We start from the raw sequence: 19,250 nt of genomic DNA, 5'->3' as shown, positions 1-19,250 counted from the left end.
AATGCTGTCATCACAAAGAAATGATAAATGTTAGTGGTGACAAATATGCTAATTACCCTAATTTGATCATCACACATTGTATACTTGGAATAAAGTATAACTCTGTACCCCATAAACATGTACAATCCATATGTGTCAACTAAAAATAAAAATAAACCAGCTCATTAATGGAATGTTGAATATTTTGTGTGTGTGTCATGTTTGAACTTGTTGAGTGTGAGTAAATAAATGAGATGGAATATATAAAACTCTGAGAGGGTTGCAGAAGGTAAGGCAACCCTTCCCTCCACTATATTCCTAGGGAAATAAACAGCTTGTGAGGTGCTCAAAAGATAGACAGTGCTAGCATCAGTACAGAAAGAGCTGAAGTGCGCATTGTTAGATTATTGCTTTTCCTATCTTTTCCTCATGTGTTTTGTGTTTGAGGCTAGGGGTGGGGATATAGGAAAAAAGATTAAGAAAAACAAGTCGCTTAAACATGGAGTCTTTCCTCAACATTATGTAGCATGAAAGAAGAGATAATGGAATTCAGTGAATGCTATAGAAGGCATACGTAACTTACAAAAAGGGAAAGATCAATCTGCTGTAAATTATATGCCCTATTCCCATAACCCTTATTTCTGTTTCTTTTTACTTCTCTCTTCTTTTTTTTTATTTTTAGAATGGCCTCAATGGGAAGAGGAATGAGTTGTCTGACAAATTTAGATTTTGCAAACTTGTGCACTGATGAACGTGCTATTGAAACACGTTGTTAAGAAAGATTTTCAACACACACAAGTGTCATTTCCTTTCTTCATGTACCAGATACTGAAATACTATGAGATAAAGATTTCAGGTCTCACATACAAAGAGAAGGAAGTGGATAAATCCTCACTGCCTTCTTCAGGACCAACGGTAAAAGCGGTTTATTTTAATGTGTTTTTCCAAAATTGCTTTTGTTGATTGTATGTACCTACTCTGTGTGTGTGAGAGAGAGGGATATTTGATAGATATGTATATAAATGGTGAATAGTACCTAGTAGAATATTTTATTCTATCACTGATAATTTGGTTTGATTGTTTTCAAGAATAAAAAATAGAGATTTCTGCTGAGTTTTCCACGAGTAGAAAATATATATATGTGTATAAATACACTAAATACTTTGTAGCTTGAAATGGCAAGATATTTTTGTTACATAATTGTGCAGATTTTGTTAAAAATATTGTCTTTATTCAAAGTGTAATTTAACATGTTTAAGTTATTCTCCTTTCCTTACTTTTCAGGTAACACTTTTGGCTTTAGCCTAATACCTTTTACTATCTTTACTTGCTCATATAGCAAATTTTGTCTGGGCATCTACTATATGTAGTTCATTCAGCTAGATATGGGAAGGATACAAAGAATAAAATAGTTTCTGCTTTCAGAAAGTTCATGATCTAAGGTATATACCCAAATAAGCATAATACAATTTGAGCACTTAAAGTAGCATGAAAATGCTGTAGATATCTAAGGGAATATAAGAGAGGCCAAAATTACTTCAAGGAGAGAAAGAACTGTCAAAAAAAGAATCTTCATGGAAATGTTAGGATTTAGATTCATCTTGAAGAATGGGTAAGGTTTACACAGTATAAATGGGGGTTGGTGTTCTCATTGGCCATGTGAAAATAGTGATGGAAAAGTCACAGAACTGAGATTGTGACTGTGTTATGCAGTGACTGGGAGTTGTATGCAGTGGTGAAGAGCTGATATTCTGTAAGGACACTGCCCGCCTGCACTCAAATCCCAGCTCCCCCCACCCTAACTGTGTAACATTGACTAGTTACTTAAATATTTTAGGTCTTGATTTCCTAACCTGTGAAATTCAAAAAATTACTACTGTATACCTCCTGGGGTTTTCTGTGAGAATAACATAAAAAGAGCTACTAAAAAAAAAAAAATAGTGCTTTAAAATAGTGGTGATCCATTCGCTACTGACAGTTTTCTGTGCACCAGGTAATTTATGAAAATTATTTTTAATCCTCATAACAATTGTTTGATATAGTAATCATATTTTACATCTATAAAGAAACTGCAATTCAAAGAAGTTAAAGTATTTGTGTAAGGTCACACAGCTAGGTAATGGCACAGCCAATACTCAGATCTAGATTTCAGATTCAAAAATCGATGTTCTTTCTCCTTAAATCCCAAGGAATCAGGCACAACACGGAAGTTTCCATTTCCTACTAGAATCCTTCTTACAGGCAGATTCCTTAAGCTTGGAGCTGTGGATTTCACAAATAATTTTATACATATTTTCAACTGTTCTTACAAAAGACAAAATTTTTATTTTTAAGTAATAAGAAAGGTTACAAGACTACCATTTACCCCAAATCTTAAAGATGAAATTGACCTTATTAATATGATGACAAATATAAATAGGGAATAGTCTTAGAAGAAAGAATATACATCAAATATGAAAAGACATATGGTAAATATTTATTACATATGAAGAGCTTATTCAGACACACACATACATACAAAAGAAAGCTCCCCGGAGATGTACAAGCAATAGATACGAACAAGCACTAACCCTAGAAGAAATATAAATAACAATTAGATGAAAATATCTCTTCTACACTAAGAATAAACAATGAAAATAAAAGCCACCTTGAAGTATCATTTAACTCTTATCAGAATCTAAATGATTATAAAAGAAACATTATTACCCAAATGGTGATGAATTTGGTTTAAAACTGCCATGATTTTTGATATTTTCAAAATATATTTTTGAATATATTCCAGATATTTGACTGGAATATCTATAAATTTGTACGATCTTTTAAAAAAGCAGTCAGGTAGCAGATACCAAGAAGTTAAAAATATGTTTTCTTTCACTTGGTAGTTCTGTAAACTTTTCACTCACTTTATAAAAAGCTGATATTACAGAAATGTCTTTCACTTCTCATGAGAATGTACTTTCAGTAGATTATATAAACTCAAACAATTTCACAATCCTTTTTCAGTGCATTGACATTTGGTAGGAAAAGTAACTTTGTGTGAAATGACTTTTTCTCATAACTTTGGAAATGACTTTTAAAGGCACACTCGAACGGTATGCTTTGTTCCCTGGATGCTAACAGGCCTCCCATGTGTATGTACTTCATGTTATTTAAAAAATGAGGAAGAAATAATCTGGTAATTCTAATAATAAATGCCTTTGAAGCAAAGTCATATTAGAAATCTAAGTGGACATGTTAAGCAGTTGCATATACAAGTCTGGAGTTAGGAAAGGTCTGGGCAAGAGATAAAGATGCAAGAGGCCTCAGCCTTATAGATTGTTATTTAAAGCAAGGAGAATAGTGAGATCAGCCGAGGGAGTGAACAGAGAGAGAGAAAAGACAAGAACTGAGCCCTGGCACACTCCCATGTCAGACACTGGGGAGATGAGGAGGAATACCTAGGAAAAAATAAAACTCCCCTCAATATACTATCCTAATGCAATCATCAGTATCTCTCCTCTCAAAAGAAAAGCACAAACAAGACCAGATTTCTAGTATGCACCCAAGACCTTTCATCTTTATGTGTTTACTTACTTATTGATCTCTCACAAGTCTGCATCTGCCTTTTGCATTTCTCATGGCAGGCTATGGATGTCCTTGCATGCCTTGAGAATCTTTTTCTGTTCCACGACCCTGACCACTTCTTGTTTTCCTCTCATTGGGTCAAAAAGTTCTTCCTTGTCTTTAGTACTGGGCTCTCTTCTATTACTCACCCACTATATATGTTTGTTCTCAAGTGTATGTCTCTCATATATTTTTCCTGAAAAAATATTTTCTACTCTTTGATATTTTTCTCCTATTCTTTGTTAAAGTGCTCTGTTTTGGTGCTTGTTCGTCAGTGCTTTTAATTTCCTTCTTTATCTTAATGTTCTTAGATGTTCATCTTAATTGTCTACCCAAGATGCCGACTGGGGAAGATAAAAATGAGCTGAAATTCAAAACTTGGGATAGAGTGGAAGGAAGGGATCCCAGGAAGTCAGGATTGCTGTGGGTCTTGTAAGTGAGGGTGGTCTAGGACAAAGCTTTGTCTTCTGATTTAAGTGACTGTGCTTTGCTAGCATGTGCCTGACTGTGTTATGTATTCCCCACTACACAATAAGTAGGTGATAATAACAAATGATTGTAATAATCAATAGATGATATAAAGAGATATCTAAATAGATGATATGCCAACATTGAATATCTCAGAAAAAGAACATTAGGTTGATGCAGAAAATGTACCATTGTCATTAGTTGCATTAAAACAAGACAAAACAAAACAAAAATCCCTGAGATCTAAGCTGGATATATGGCTCGGTCAGCATATAGGTAGCAGTTCAAGCCATGAGGTAAATGAGATTTCCAGAAAGAGAATGCAGACTAAGAACAAAAGAAAGTAACAACAGACAGTGCCAGCAATTCGATGACAACACTATGATTAACTTAATCTTTTTTTTATGGAAAAAATATATACCAATATTTCATGCAGTTTATGATAAAACAACCCCTGCTGTACATTGCCTGAGAAAACAAACAACTTCCCATGGTGCAGTAGAGGAGCCAGAGGGGAGTATTTTTTATTCATCATCCCACTCGGAGAATTTAGTGATCATCTCCCTTCCAGCACCCTACCACTGCCAAGGGTATAATAAGACCAAACATGATCAATTAAGTTAAGCCACTTATAAACATTGACAAGAGAGTTTTCTTTTACAAAGTTTTAATGTCTGTGCAAAGAAAACACAGTTTAAAATACGGTAATCCACAAAATATTTATTATCACCTCTTTAAGCTAGGAAAAAATAGATAAAAGGGCTGGCCAGTTAGCTCAGTTGGTTAGAGTGTGGTGGTGTAACAAGGTCAAGGGTTCGGATCCCTACACCAGCCAGCCACAAAAAAAAAAAAAAAAAAAAAAAGAAGAAGAAAGAAAAATCAAAGCTTAGAGGCTTAAAGAAAAACAAAATTTGAGCTTCATTTTTATTTCAGGGTGGAAGGATTAAAAACAAAATGTTTAATAGATAATATATGTTATGTCACTAGTCATATTAATCTAGGTCTCTAATGCCAAAGCGAAGAATGATGTTTTACCTCATTTGTATAGATACTGACAACAGTATTATATTTTGGATAGGTTGCAAAAGCTAGATAGATTTGTGAGATCAAAAAAGTGAAAGAAGAAATTGATGGGCAGCATACTACCAGCTACGTGCCTCTCCAGACTCTTCTGCTGGCCTCACGCCCAGAAGTCCTGCTTCCATTGTGCTGATCCACTCTAAGTCCCCATGCTGCTCACCCTGCATCCCTTTTTTTTTCCTTTTTGTCTTTTTTCGTGTCCGGCAACGGATCGCAACCCTCAGTGTTGCACCCGCACCTCGCTCAGCCAGTGAGCGGGAACCGGTCTGTATGTGGGATCCAAACCCTCGGTGGGAGCGCCGCTGCGCTCCCAAGTGGCGCACTGTAGCAGTGCGCCACCGGGCCAGCCCCTGCATCCCTTTTAACATGGTATTTTCCATCCTGGGGTAGTCTTCTCGCCACAAATTTCAGCTCATTTTTAACACTGCAATAAAGTATCATCTTTTCTGTGTTCCTACCTTGACTACCCACTTTCCCCAAAGAGTTAACCACTCTTGTCTGCACTATGCTGGTACCTCATATGTGTATATATCACACTGTCAGGTGATTGTTTATAAAGATTTCACTTTTCCGAATTAGCGGTGTTTGAGAATATTCCACACACATTAATCTTGGCATCTCGTTGACTTGCACAGTGCTTAATGTAATGAATTGATAAAATGACCTGATATCATGACTGAGCAAGTATTTGGATAAAAATAACATTTATGTTACTTTATTGAGGCCAATATTAGATCACTGGATTATCATTCTGAAATTGCCATTTTCTCTTCTCTTTAAAATGACAAAATATTTAAATTTTATTGTAAGAACCATTCATGTAGGCTTTAGTAATGGTCTATAATATATGAATTTAAAGGGCTAACAACACAGGGAGGGATTTGAGAGATATCCTTCAAAACAAATTGAGGAGTCTGTATGATTGCTGAAGCTCATGAAGATACTTCTTTTTTCCTGAAAACAAATGCTCATTAAAGGTGTGTTAGCAGTCAGATGGCTCAAGACAAATTTTGCAGAGTGCTGCTGTTCCTGTCTTTTCATCCACATTTAGGATACACGTTGAGCAATGGTTCTCAAAGAGGGCTGGGTGTCTGGAAATACTTATGGAAGAGGTTTTTATGGCAGGAGGGGGGTTGCAGGAGGAGTTGTGACACAATGATTGTGAGACATTATTGACATTTAGAGGGTGACAACCAGGAGACAGCCCTAAATGAAAAAGAATTATCACAACCAAAAGACTGGTAATGTTTCCTTGAGAACTGCTGTGGGCTGCCGCCACTTGGGACTGACAGAATGAAAACAAATGGTGATTAGGGAACAGGCTAGAGTGAGAGAAAGTGTCCTAACAGCATAACAGTCATCCAGGCCTCAGATTAGTTTCAGATTCAAGGAGGCTATCTAAAGAGTGAGAATGTAGACTAGAGAGGAAAGAAAAAAAAAAAAAAAAGAAAGAAAATAAATCTGAATCATAGGCAAACATCCATCTTATTTTAAAAAACTAAAACAACCTGATATATAAGACTAATGTCAGAAACAAATGAGATCATTCACTCATCAAATATTAAGTATGTTCATGTTCCAGGCTGCCTTAGGCTCTGGTGACACAATGTGGACAAAAGCAGACATGATCCCTGCCCTTCCATAACTCACAGTCTAGAGATGTTTATCAAATTCAAAAGGTTTTACTTTTTTGCATAAACATTCTTGACTATAAGATAATCTGAGAAGTTTGTTCTGTAATTAAATAAAAGCAGAGTCAGAATATCTCAAACATGAGGACAGAAGCTGTAGTCAAATGTGGAGAAGGGGCAGGTGGGCAGCCTGAAAGGAAAAGATTTCCGTCCATCCCAGGAGTACATGTCCTTATGCTTCGTGAGCCCATCTTTCACAAACTGAGTTCAAAGTTAACAGCCTTTGCCACACAGTCCCAATTGCTTTGAACTATAGCTTCAAAATGAATTTAGCTAAGCTTTATTGTCATCTCGGTTTTTTAATTTTGTTTACTTGTTCATTTGTTTTGCTTGGTGAGTAAACCTGTTATCCAAATCTAACAATAGACTAAATTAAAAGAGAGGAAATGGAAGGAGAGTCTGGATCTGAATGATCCAATTTGGTTTCTTACAAAAGTCAATTTTCCCAGATAATTGTTTCTTTCTTTTGCTTTTTCTCTGCCTGAGTAAAAAGAGGATTAGGCCTTATACCCACCCCACTCCATCGCCTTCCCCCACAGTGGTCAAATTCTTTAAAGAACACCGTCCTTGGATGGATCGACATAGGATTTATGGAAACCAATTCTCAGAAATGATGCATGTAAAAAGATTGTCATTGGAAACTGCCAAAAAGAGAATCTCCCTAGTAATATTTTAAAAATCTATTGGCAGGAGTTGGGTCATATCCTCCTGTGTCCTTGCCTCTCCCCAAAGCAGGATGAATGTCTGCATATGAATAATTGCTCTTCATTTCCTGGATTGGATTTGAGTTTAGTGTCCTGGAGCTGCCAGCCAACTCAGTTAAAACCATGCTGTGATAAATACATAACTCAACATTAAAGGAAATAAGAAATGATCAAAAGATGTTAGCTTTATGCTAAATGTATCAATCAACGAACAACGAAAAACACACAAAAAGACACACAATTTCTTTTTGTAGAAAATGTTCTTAAAACTTGTTAGGACAAATGAACAGATATGATGTTGATGGGGGAGGGGGAGAGGGAGGGAGAAAAGAGGAATTGGTTAAGGGACATGAAAATCAACTACATTGTATAATGATAAATTAAAATTAAATAAATAAATAAAATCACGTTGCACACAACAAAAAAAAAAAAAGAAAGAAAGAAAAAGAAAATGTTCTTAAAAATGTGGTTCTCAGACTAGCAACAGCACTATCTCTAGAGAACTTGCTGGAATTACAAATTCTCGAACCCCACCCCAGATATCAGAAACTCTGGGGGTGAGATCTGTCAAGATTTCAAATGATTCTGATACATGTTAAAGAGACATAGGCATACATGGTGTCATAGAATATATATTGTGCTTAAAAAGATACAAGGATATATTTATGTTGCTGCCAATGTGTAATAAGAAAAGCCCTGAAAAGAAACAAAGAAAAAGAAAGAGAAATTAAGAAAAAAAAAAAAATTAAGTTTTTCCTGTGGTTTCTAATCTAGTGACAAGACTGTTTTATCCTTCTAAAATGATTAACAGATGCCTTGGCAAAGAAAAACTAGCTCATGAAGCCATGTTTAAAATATTCAATGTAAGGTCTGGCCCATGGCTCACTCGGGAGAGTGTGGTGCTGATAACTCCAAGGCCATGGGTTCAAATCCTTATATAGGGATGGCCGGTTAGCTCACTTGGGGGAACGTGGTGCTGACAACACCAAGCCAAGGGTTAAGATCCCCTTACCTGTCATCTTTAAAAATAAATAAATAAATAAATAAAATATTCAATATAGAACCTCTGATAAAAGATAACAAGAAATATTTGTTCCAAATGTACATAACTATTTGTTCTAAGGGAAATTATTTTTTCTTTTCAGCTAAATGGTTATTTTCTGTCACTTAGAAAATATTTTTTTAGCTAAGAAAGAAGAGCTACCTCTCTCCTCACACTCAAAAAGCACACATCTACAAACACAGATATGTATTCGTACATAGAAGGATACATGAGTAGGTTCCACATAAATCTGTCTTCTTACATTAAAATTAAAATTTATGGGTAAGTTTAATGCCTTGCTATAAGTAACAGATAAATTTAACTAATCAACTGTACTTGTTTTTTTTTTTTTTGCCAAAACTGAATTTTACTTATAAGTTTCAATTTGAAGCATTATACAAAAGGTCCCTAGTCATTTCATGTGTAATCAATGTATTTTTTCATGTGTTTGATAGAAGTATGGAGCAGTTGGGTAGCTTTCCTGATCAACAGGAGGACACCGATAGCTGTTCTGAATATGTGAAATTCGATGCACGCTCGATGACAGCCTTGCTTCCTATGAGTGAGTCAAAGAGGATGGGGTGCCCCTCGAGGTTGTCCTAAAAGTTATTTCCATGTACCAAAGTAAAATTTTTATATAAAAATTATAAGCTTGAGACTTACCTTAAATGCGTATAGATGTTAAAATAACACTTACTTGATAAATAGATCTTCTCTGTTGAGAAGAAAATAAGCCGAAATTGAAGGAGGCATTGTATGCAATTACATTAGTCCTCAGTATTGACTGAGTCCTCTGACTGCCCAGCCACAGTACTAGGTCCTGGTCCTAGCACCATGGCCAAGCACTAGTGTTTGAAAATGTGGGTGGTTGGTGCTTGTATTTGTTTTCTAGAGCTGCTGTAACAAATTGCCATAAATTGAGTGGCTTAAAACAACAGACATTGATTTTCTCATAGTTCTGAAGTCCAGAAGTCTGAAATCAATGTGTCAGGAGGTCTGTGCACCCTTTTGAAGGCTCTGGGGGAGAATCCTTCCACGCCTTTTCCTAGCTTCTAGTGGCTCCTGGCAGTTCTTAGCATTCCTTGGCTTGTAGCTGTATCACTCCAATCTCTGTCTCTTTCTTGGCGTGGCCTCCTTCCCTGTGTAATTATGTGTTTTTTCACTTCTTATAAAGACATCTAATTATTGTATTAGAGACCACGCTAGTCCAGTATGATCTCACTTTAATTTGATTACATCTGCAAAGATCCTATTTCCAAATACGGTCACCTTCACAAGTACTTGGGGTAAGGATATCAACATGTCTTTTGGGGGGACACAATTCAACCCACAGCAATGCAGAAGCAGATGTTTGTAGTTTATGACAAGAGCTCAGAAGTAGTAGTATTCAGCTGTATCTGGACAGGCTCGTTTAAGGTGGTGGGACAGAACTGCTTGCACTTCTACTAAGCCCTGAATAAACATCACCAAGGGGATGAGGTTGGGAAAGGGCAGTCAGAGAAACATTTCAGCTAGCGGAAGCAGCCTATGCAAAGTTAAAGGATCAAATATGAGCTCTTGCACAGGCAAACCTGGAATGTAGACCACAACCCTGGGCCCGGTGGATCTTGTGTGCTGGGCAAAGGATGCTGAGAGGATGTGGTACCAGTGAGACACAGGTAAAAAAGATACAGTAAAAGCTGCTAGAGACAGAGGATGAGAGATCGAGCAGGGGGGCAGAGGCTTTGGGAGCGGAGAAGACAACAGAAACATTTGAGAGCTACTTGAAAAACAATACACAGAATTTGTGATTGTAAATTAGATATTAAATTTCAGGCTTACTCAACTTGACAAACGGAATATCTTATCTCATCTTGCTTGTATTGTGGGTTGTTCTTTTTCTTTTTCCTTCAATTTTCTTATCTTTTTCCTTCTTTTTTTTTCTTTACTTTTAAAATATTTTCTCTTCTTTTCCTCACAATCTTGTATAAAGCATTAAAAACAATGTCTAAATTTTGTTTTTAATTTATGAGTTTGCAACCTGACGTTGTTATTGAGCAGTAAAAGCAATGGCCATAAAAAATAAATTTTTATTGTACATTTTATTCACCTACTCAAGGAAAGGACTTCCTCATTTACGGTACTAAGTTTTCCCTCTATACCGATTTTCCTCTACCACAATTAGCATGTCGTTATATGAATCACTGTTATTTATAAATTCATAAGACTAAAAGGTGATTGTTTTTAACATGTTTCAAAATATTCTGAGGATGGGCTTCTTTGTTCCATTTCAAAGTTTAGTCAAAATGTAAATCACCTTGTTTATTTCATTTTTTGGTGATATTTTCACATTATATTTAAATCATAAGAGGTACCTAAATACAAAACTTGAGTTCTAAGTGGTAAAGAAAATTAATTTTGCATAATAGTCATTGAAAATAAATATTTCTGTAACTGTTAAAAATAGGAAAGATTCATAATTATATATTTACTTGAGAAATTTTATTTTCACACAAAATATATTTCCATGTGAAATGCATAGAATAAAATTTATGTTTGCATATGTCAGTTTCAATATGAAAATATACCATCTAATTCCAAAAACAGAGACAATCACAACTTGAAGAGGGTAGAACTTTTTCATGAATGTTTAGTGAAAGGATAAGTAAATCAAATGTCCATAGTAGTACCCGCATTGACTTTTCCTGTGACTGTCCATTTGTTTTCTACTGGATAAATGACCTATTTTTTCTTTCCCCTTTGCTATTTCAGTAGGCTTGGTAGTAAGAATACAAGGAGTGTTCAAGAAATTCATGGAAAGATTCATATTATCTTTTAATTCTATTTTTCCACAAACTTTTTGAAGTACTGTCCTATAATTGGAGATTAAGAAAATTTTAAATAAGCGAGAAGAGCAAGTTTTCTAACAATAGGTTGGGCTTTTGTTTTTTCAGATCCTAAAAATGGCCCTACCCTTCAGGAGAAACTGAAGTCCTTCAAAGCTGCCCTGATTGCCCTTTATCTTCTTGTATTTGCAGTTCTTATACCTATTATTGGAATAATGGCAGGTATAGTATTCCAGAATTTTGAATGTAGCAGTTCACCCTGTGAATTACTCATTGTAAGAGCAAAAAAGAAGCATTTAGTGGTTTGTATATCGAAGATTGATGAGGAAAACTTCATATTACAAAGGGTTCTTCAAATTTATTAAATTTAAAAATAAATTCTGCAAAGTTAACTGGAAACAAATAGATTTTTTTAATTTTAAAAAAAGAGAGTGGAAAAAAGAGAGTAAGATAAAAATATAGATATGTGAAAGTAAGATGGAAAGGATTAGACCATTTCAAAAATGTATTATCCTCTAAAGTCCTATATACTTCTAGCAGTAGGCCACAAATTTCATGATAAGTATCCTAGCTGCCGATGTGCAGACATAAACATGATCATTTACATTAACAGTGTCTATAGTACAAATACAAGCCTGTTGTTCAGGAGAAGCTCTTCTACTTATAGTATTGACAAAAATATTCTTGTGAGTTTTCAGAGAGAGGAGACTTTGTAAAATAATGGCCTACAACTCAGTAATATCCTTACAGTTTATATGGTCACGTGTTTCATAGGGCTGTTGTTTAAAATATCTTTTAAAATAAACTGAGAGTATCCTCTCAAAGAAAAAAAAAATAGGACAAGTTACTTGAGCTTAACGTGTTCTCCAGGTTCATATTTGGAGAGTCTGACTTGAACTGGGGATAGATTTGGGCATTTTCACAAGGCTGAATGGCAGGCATATAACTCAAACAAGTAAATATTGTTCCCCTCAGTGGCATTTTTGATGAATTTGAAGGATTTTGATTGGCATTTGAATTTCTATGCCTTGTAGCTCTTTCTAAAATGTCTGGCCATATGCTCTAATCAGATATACACTGGGAATAAGATAGGTTTTTATGTGCATACTAATCAGCTTAACAAGACAATGCTCCTAAATACAAGGCCAAACTTCCTCTGCTAAGGGGCAATGTAAGGGAATATTCCAAGATAGAGCCAAAATTCCACTAAGAAAGAAAAGACATTGAAAACAACAACAGTAGCTATCATTTTTGAGCATTTACCGTGTTCAGGTACTGGGCTATAAACTTTCCACAGATTATATCTTAATACATTCTTACAGTTACTCTCTGAACAGCTACTATAATCATCCTCATTATCAACACAGAATAGTGGAGCTCCCTTCCATGACTTCTGAATCCTAACCTCTATGGTCTACAGTCTCCCAGTGAAATTGGGTTTTTATAGCAAAATACAGCTGGCCAATCAAAAACACAATAGAGCAGAGTTACCACAGAAACGTATTTTCCAGAGGTAGACGTTAACTCCTGTTTTCACTATTAAAAACAAAGAGAAACAAAAATGCAACCATAACAACCAAACCAAACAAAGAAACACTGCAGCCATCTTAGTAAAAGGACCTGATGTGTGTTTGGCGTTAAATAATCAACTTCCTGAGGAACGGAGGTTGTCTGTATGTTGTTTACATATTTGCTTATCTGTAGTTTGAAATGCATGACTGAAAGATGCTTCATTGGTTGAGATCATTAGCTATATATAAGCCACTTAGAATTTGGGTAAATCTCAGCACTTTTATACAAACCATGGCTTACAGAGCCAGCCCCTGGGGATTGCAGCTTTGATAAGCCCATGTATAATGCAGGGAGAAGTCTGAAAAGAACTCAGGATTCTAACCAAGTTTAAAATTCCTGGACTATTAGAAAATCCTACAAAGCCAACACCTTTTTTCTAGAGTTGACAATGATTGATTTGAAGTAATTTATTTACTAAAACTACAATGGTACCTAATAAGATTGACAGGAAACTGAAAATGTCTTATAAGTTCACATCAGTACCAAATTCACCAGAATTTGGAACAGAACTCACTGTGTCTATCATACACTAATAATAAACAATCGATAACCCACTTGCAGCTTTAATTAGTTTGTAGATCAGAACATTTTTCAGAAAGGAACAAAATGCAATACATATCTCCACCTGATATCAAAAAATTACAAATATAGACAAAACGTATCCCTAAAATGATAGAAGATATACAGAATGATAGAAGTTAGTCTGTTTGGCAAATATGAATTGATGAGTGAAATAAAATATCATACATAAAAACTACTTAAATTCAAAGTGCCATTGTAGTGCTGATAACACCAGCGTCCAGGGTTTGATCCTTGCACTGGCCAGCTGCCAAAAACAAACAAACCAAAATTTAAAGTGCATTATATATTAAAAGATATTTTCTTAATTATAAAGTTCACTCCATTTGCTACCTTTTCTTAAAGAAGCTGCTGAATCACTGTCACAGCCTAACCACATAATACTGTCTCAAGACAATAATCTAGGATTAACATATACAAATTGTTACTGAAATTCTAAAAAACTTTTAGTACAAAATAATACAAACTTTGGGTAGGAAAAGATACTACCAACATGAAAGAGTAAACGTGGTCCATAAAATTAAACCTAACCCTGTCTCTGGGTCTTGGCACAGGACATGAATGTTTGTTTTCTTTCACATTTGAAATGGAGAGCCGCAAAATGCCATATGTCTAAAAAAAGTAAAAGAAATAAACTTTTGAAAGTATGAATTCTGGCATTTTTATGTAGCTATATGGTAAAGAGTTAAACTTTTTTTAAAGTAAGGGTTAAACAAGTTTTCATTTAGGGTTTGAGGGAAAAAGCAATGTTGTGTTTTTAAATCTACGAGCAAAATGTAACCTTTACTGTCAACGCATGTTTAACTTCTCAGAATAAAAACTGTTGGCCACATGGCTTTTGCCAAATTAGGTCTTCTTTTTCCATATTGTGAAAAATATTCACTTTACCCATATGAAATTAAATTTGTTTCCAGTGAAAGTAAAAATATTTGGTTGAGAAATTAGAGCAATGTGCCCAGTAAAATAAAGCACAGATACTATTGTGCTCATCGGAACATCGAACTCCAGAAATATTTTTATACTACACAGTATTAATTCTGCATAGTTAACCAATATTGGGTATACAGATGCTAAGTTACAGTTATTGAATCCAAAATATCAATAGCAAAAAACCCTGAAACTTGTCAAATGTTTATCATGTGCCAGGAGTTGGTCTAAGCACTTTACAAATAGTTCACTTAATTATTTAAACACTGTCTGTTAGTATTCCCTTTATACAGATGGTGAAATAGAAGCATTAACAGATTAAGTAATTTGTCTAATGTAACAGCTTATAAAGGACAGAGCCAGAATTACTAACCCAGGCAGTTTTACTCCAGAACCTAGATTCTCAACTGCTACCTAAAAAGCAATAATCATAATAAAGAGAAAACTTTAAGAAACAATTTTGAAATAATTTTGAAAAAATTGTTTATTTGGATTTCTGATTATGTAACTCAAAATCCATTCCCAATAAGTTTCTTATTCCCATAGTTACTCGGTGGTTTACACACAGTAGGTTCTTAATAAATAAATCAAAGTATTGATGAATGCATGAATGAGTAGCCAATCCAAAACTTGCTCCCGACACTGAATTTAATAAATGTGATGAGAAATATGGTTTTATGTCTAATTTACTGATAAATTAAGAAATATAGAATAACAGACACTCAATATGGTCTCTGTTGTACATCACATCAAAATGTTATCACACATATTTCATTAATTCAAATACACTAATATTAAAAAATACAACTGGGGAAAATATGAAATAATGCCTTTTTAATTGAAATTTAAATGCATGTATAACATAATAGTTACTTTCAATATAGTAACAGCTACAATAGCAACCATCATCGAACAGCTTCTTGAAAGAAGGGTAGCAAATACAGTGGACTCTATAACTAAGATAGTATCTTGATGTGTAAGGCACTTTGGGGTTGAATTGAGTGTGTGTATGGGATTCACATACTTTTTTATTCGTGCTCAACACCACTGCTGAGGTACTTATTACTTTTACCTGTTTGAGGAAACCTAAGTAAGGAGAAGATAAGTAATTTGCCCAGAGTAACCCCACTGGTAAGTGAGGAGGTGGAACTAGATTCCAGAGTCAGGCAGCCTGGTCCTCTATAAATGCCAAACTCTCGTTTATATAACTTATATATATCTAAGTTAGGGATAGAACTCAATGTTTTCCATGTGTTATCTCAGTTGACTCTCAAAAATCTGTAAAGCTGGTACTATTACCACATTATTTTTATTAAGAAAACCAACAGATTCAGGTGTAGCTATATATAAAGATATATTTCTAAACCATATGAAGTTACTCTTTTTATTGCTCCATAATTGTCAAGTAATGAAAATCTTATGCATTCAACCTAATACAAATGTGATTGATGTATGTAGATCAAATGTATATATAGATATATGGAAAAATAACAAAATCTCAACCATCACTGATTAGTGATAAAATGGTGTTAAACACTTTATTCGTCATGTATAATTATGCATTATTTTTATCTGCAAATTTAATGTTTATGTTTTTCATTGTTTTTGAAACTGTAAAACATACTGTTTTAGATCATTTCAGAAACATAATTAGGTTGTTTAGAAAACATATGCCCATTTGAAAATTAGCAGCTCAATATGTTCCCAAAATACCATTTAATAGAATTTTTTTGTCAGGAAATAATCACAAAATTGTTCATCAAAATATTGAACATGTTACTAAAATAGAAGCGAATTAAATGTAGATGTTTGTTTAAATAAATCTAGGAAATCCATACATAGAATACAATATAGTTATTCAATTATTTCTGTAGAAAAATATTAAATAACATGAAAAAAGTATTAATGATATAGCATTAAATTTAAGAGTAATTTCCAAATTATATATAAAAAAGAATCCTTCTTTTATAATAGCAATAATACAATAGTGGAAACAGCCAGATTTGATATACATACATCAAAATGTTAGAGTTTAACCCAGGTTGGTGAGATTTATGATAAATTATTTTTTTCTTATTATTCATATTTGCTAAATTTTCTGCTATGAATATATATTTTATAATAGGTAGAGCGGAGTCTTATAAAAACATATTTTTAAGATGAAAAAATTCGTTTGCTCAAATTTCTGCTCTACCAATTGCGAGTTGAAATGACAATTCTCTGCTAGCTTAAGTGCAAAGACAAGGAAGATGAGCCAACAATTTATCTGTACAGTGAATGACAGTACTACTTCTACTTTCACTATATGTTATTTTGGTCATCATCATCATCATCACAGTAGCTTACATATTTGAGATTCTTACTTTCGAAACTATATTAAGCAGTATCTCATTTTATCCTAACAATAGTCCTGTGGAGTAGCATACAGTACATTTTACGATTTATAAAATTTTCTCTAACTGGCAAATTCAATGGCCAGGAAGATTCATATAAGCAGAATTCAGAAAGAATGATGTAATCCTGGAATAAATTCTAATGTAAAGTGGCAAAGGTACACTGTGTTTCTCAGCAAAATACTTAGTGTGGTTTACACATTGTATAATTAAATACTTAACTTAGGCTAGCATTCAAAATGTTGGAATGGAATGGAATGAAATAAATAAAATAGAATGATATGGCATGAAATGGTGTACGCATTTAAATATACAAGCCATGATTTGGTTTATTTTTACTTAAATATGCAGCTCAACTCCTGAAGAGGGAAACAAAGAATTCCACACTTGATTCAATTAACACAAATTGTATATCTCAAAGTCTCACGGGTAAAGGAAATGACAGTGAAGAAGAAATGAGATTTCAAGATGTTATGGAACACATGAGCAACATGGAGAAGAAAATTCAATATATTTCAGATACTGAGGCCAATCTCCCAGATTTGGAGCATTTCCAAAATTTCACTGTGACAACTGGTCAAAGATTTGATGATGTTCTTCTCCAGCTAAGCAACTTGGTTTCCTCCGTCCAGGGACATGAGAATGCAATAGAAGAAATCGCCAAGTCCTTAACAAATCTGAATACCACATTGCTTGATTTGCAGCTCAATGTAGAAACACTAAATGGCAAAATCCAAGAGAACACATTTAAACAACAAGAGGTAAGAATTTTTGCATTGGAAGTTCACATGCTGGAATTGAATCCATCCAGATCCTATCTCCTTAAGCAGTCCAGGAAAGCAAAGGTTGCAAACACTGTTTCAGCATCATCCTATTTACCCTGATTCTTCTGGCAATCTTAGCAAAAGGTTTCAAATGGTTTTACCTAGTGCCTTCCCCAGACTCCCAGAAAAAGGGGGAATTTTTTTTCCCATTGGATATAGACTCTCTTAAGGTATTTTAATTTTTTAAATATTATTAAAGTGCCTTGTTAAACTCTCTAAACAAAGTATGATTCTTAGGTTATCTTAGTAGGTCTTGAGAGGTGGGCACTCTGCATTTGTGAATTTTTACAACAGACCCAATATTTCTTCATCACCAAAGGAATGGAAATTTTATTTACACAAATATCCTACAAAATCTAAATTTTAAAATAATTTATTTGCTGCTCCCAAGAAGTATACATAAGTTTTTATGTGTACAAATAATTACATTTTGAATAATGTATACATTTTATCATTACAAGATCATCATAGGATAATAATGTGCAGTTATTATCATCATAGGATCAAATACACATTAAGTTTTCTACTACTGTGCAAGCCGTGATATTCATTAAACACTGAGAAATATAGCAACAAGAAAAGCACTATTACGGTCAAGCCGTAGAATGATCAGATATCCCTTTATAATACAGTCAAGAGAGCAAAACATACTCTACACCAATTGTCAGCAAAGTTTCTTTGTAAAGGGCCAGATGGAAACATTTTAGGCTTTGGGGGTCGTATGGTCTCTGTTATAACTATTTAGCACTTCCACTGTAGTGCAAAAGCAGGCAGAGACAATATGCAGACATGTAAGCAAAGTGATGATGCAATAAATATTTATTTACAAAAACAGACTGTGGGTTGAATTTGACCAAACGACCATGAGTTTCTGACCTCTGTCCTAGACTGTTCTGTAGCCAACCCTGGTTCAGATCTTTTGCATTGATGAGAAAGAATTTAAGCAGCAAATAACTTATTCAAAAATTGCATTTTTTACTGAGTAATTAGAATTGTTTCTTTCCATGAAAAATATTTGACAAAAACTTCACTTCTCATGTGAAAAATAATTTTTATATTATAAAATATCTAAGACCCCTAACTAATGTGAAGCCTATAAAATTTCTATCATTTGCTAAGCAATGCTGGTGTCTCTGGAGGAGATTTTACTTGAATAGACCCATTCTTAGTTAATGAGGTTGTTTTCTGTATAGATACAATATTACACATTGTGATTTTTCTTTTAAATGGTCATCACTTATAGAACAAAGACAAGACTCCAAAGTTATAGCATCACATGAAAACCAACTAAATTATTGACTAGAGAATAGACTAAACAGGTTAAGGAAAAATATCCCACATATTTATTACTTATGAGGTTCAATCATTCAGAACTTTTGAATTTTTACATGGTCTTCTGCTTAAGGTGCCAGAAGACAATGACATTATGGTTTAAAGGTGGTGATTCTGCTGGTGAACCTCATCTCTACACCAATTTTGATATTCTGTTTCTGTGCCATATCACTTTCAAAATCTTATCACTGTTTCCCACATTGATAACAAGTAACTAAGCATATCAAATGG

General features: G+C 34.2%; 1 protein-coding gene across 1 annotated transcript in view; it reads left to right on the top strand.

The window, feature by feature from the left end:
- Window positions 1-697: 697 nt before the first annotated feature.
- MSR1 (macrophage scavenger receptor 1) overlaps window positions 698-19,250 on the top strand; it is a gene marked incomplete at its 3' end in the record, with an annotated part of 37,593 nt that continues 19,040 nt past the window's right edge. Inside the window, exons 1-4 of the mRNA XM_008584497.1 lie at window positions 698-894; window positions 9,023-9,129; window positions 11,501-11,614; window positions 17,215-17,624. Coding sequence (XP_008582719.1) covers window positions 9,027-9,129; window positions 11,501-11,614; window positions 17,215-17,624 — 627 coding nt within the window. The remainder of the gene's footprint in view (window positions 895-9,022; window positions 9,130-11,500; window positions 11,615-17,214; window positions 17,625-19,250) is intronic.

The sequence above is a fragment of the Galeopterus variegatus genome, unplaced genomic scaffold (genome assembly GCF_000696425.1).
Source record: "Galeopterus variegatus unplaced genomic scaffold, G_variegatus-3.0.2 Scaffold3276, whole genome shotgun sequence".
Taxonomy (NCBI): Eukaryota; Metazoa; Chordata; class Mammalia; order Dermoptera; family Cynocephalidae; genus Galeopterus; species Galeopterus variegatus.
Note: the sequence above shows the minus strand (reverse complement) of the source record. Positions and strands in the feature narration are given on the sequence as shown.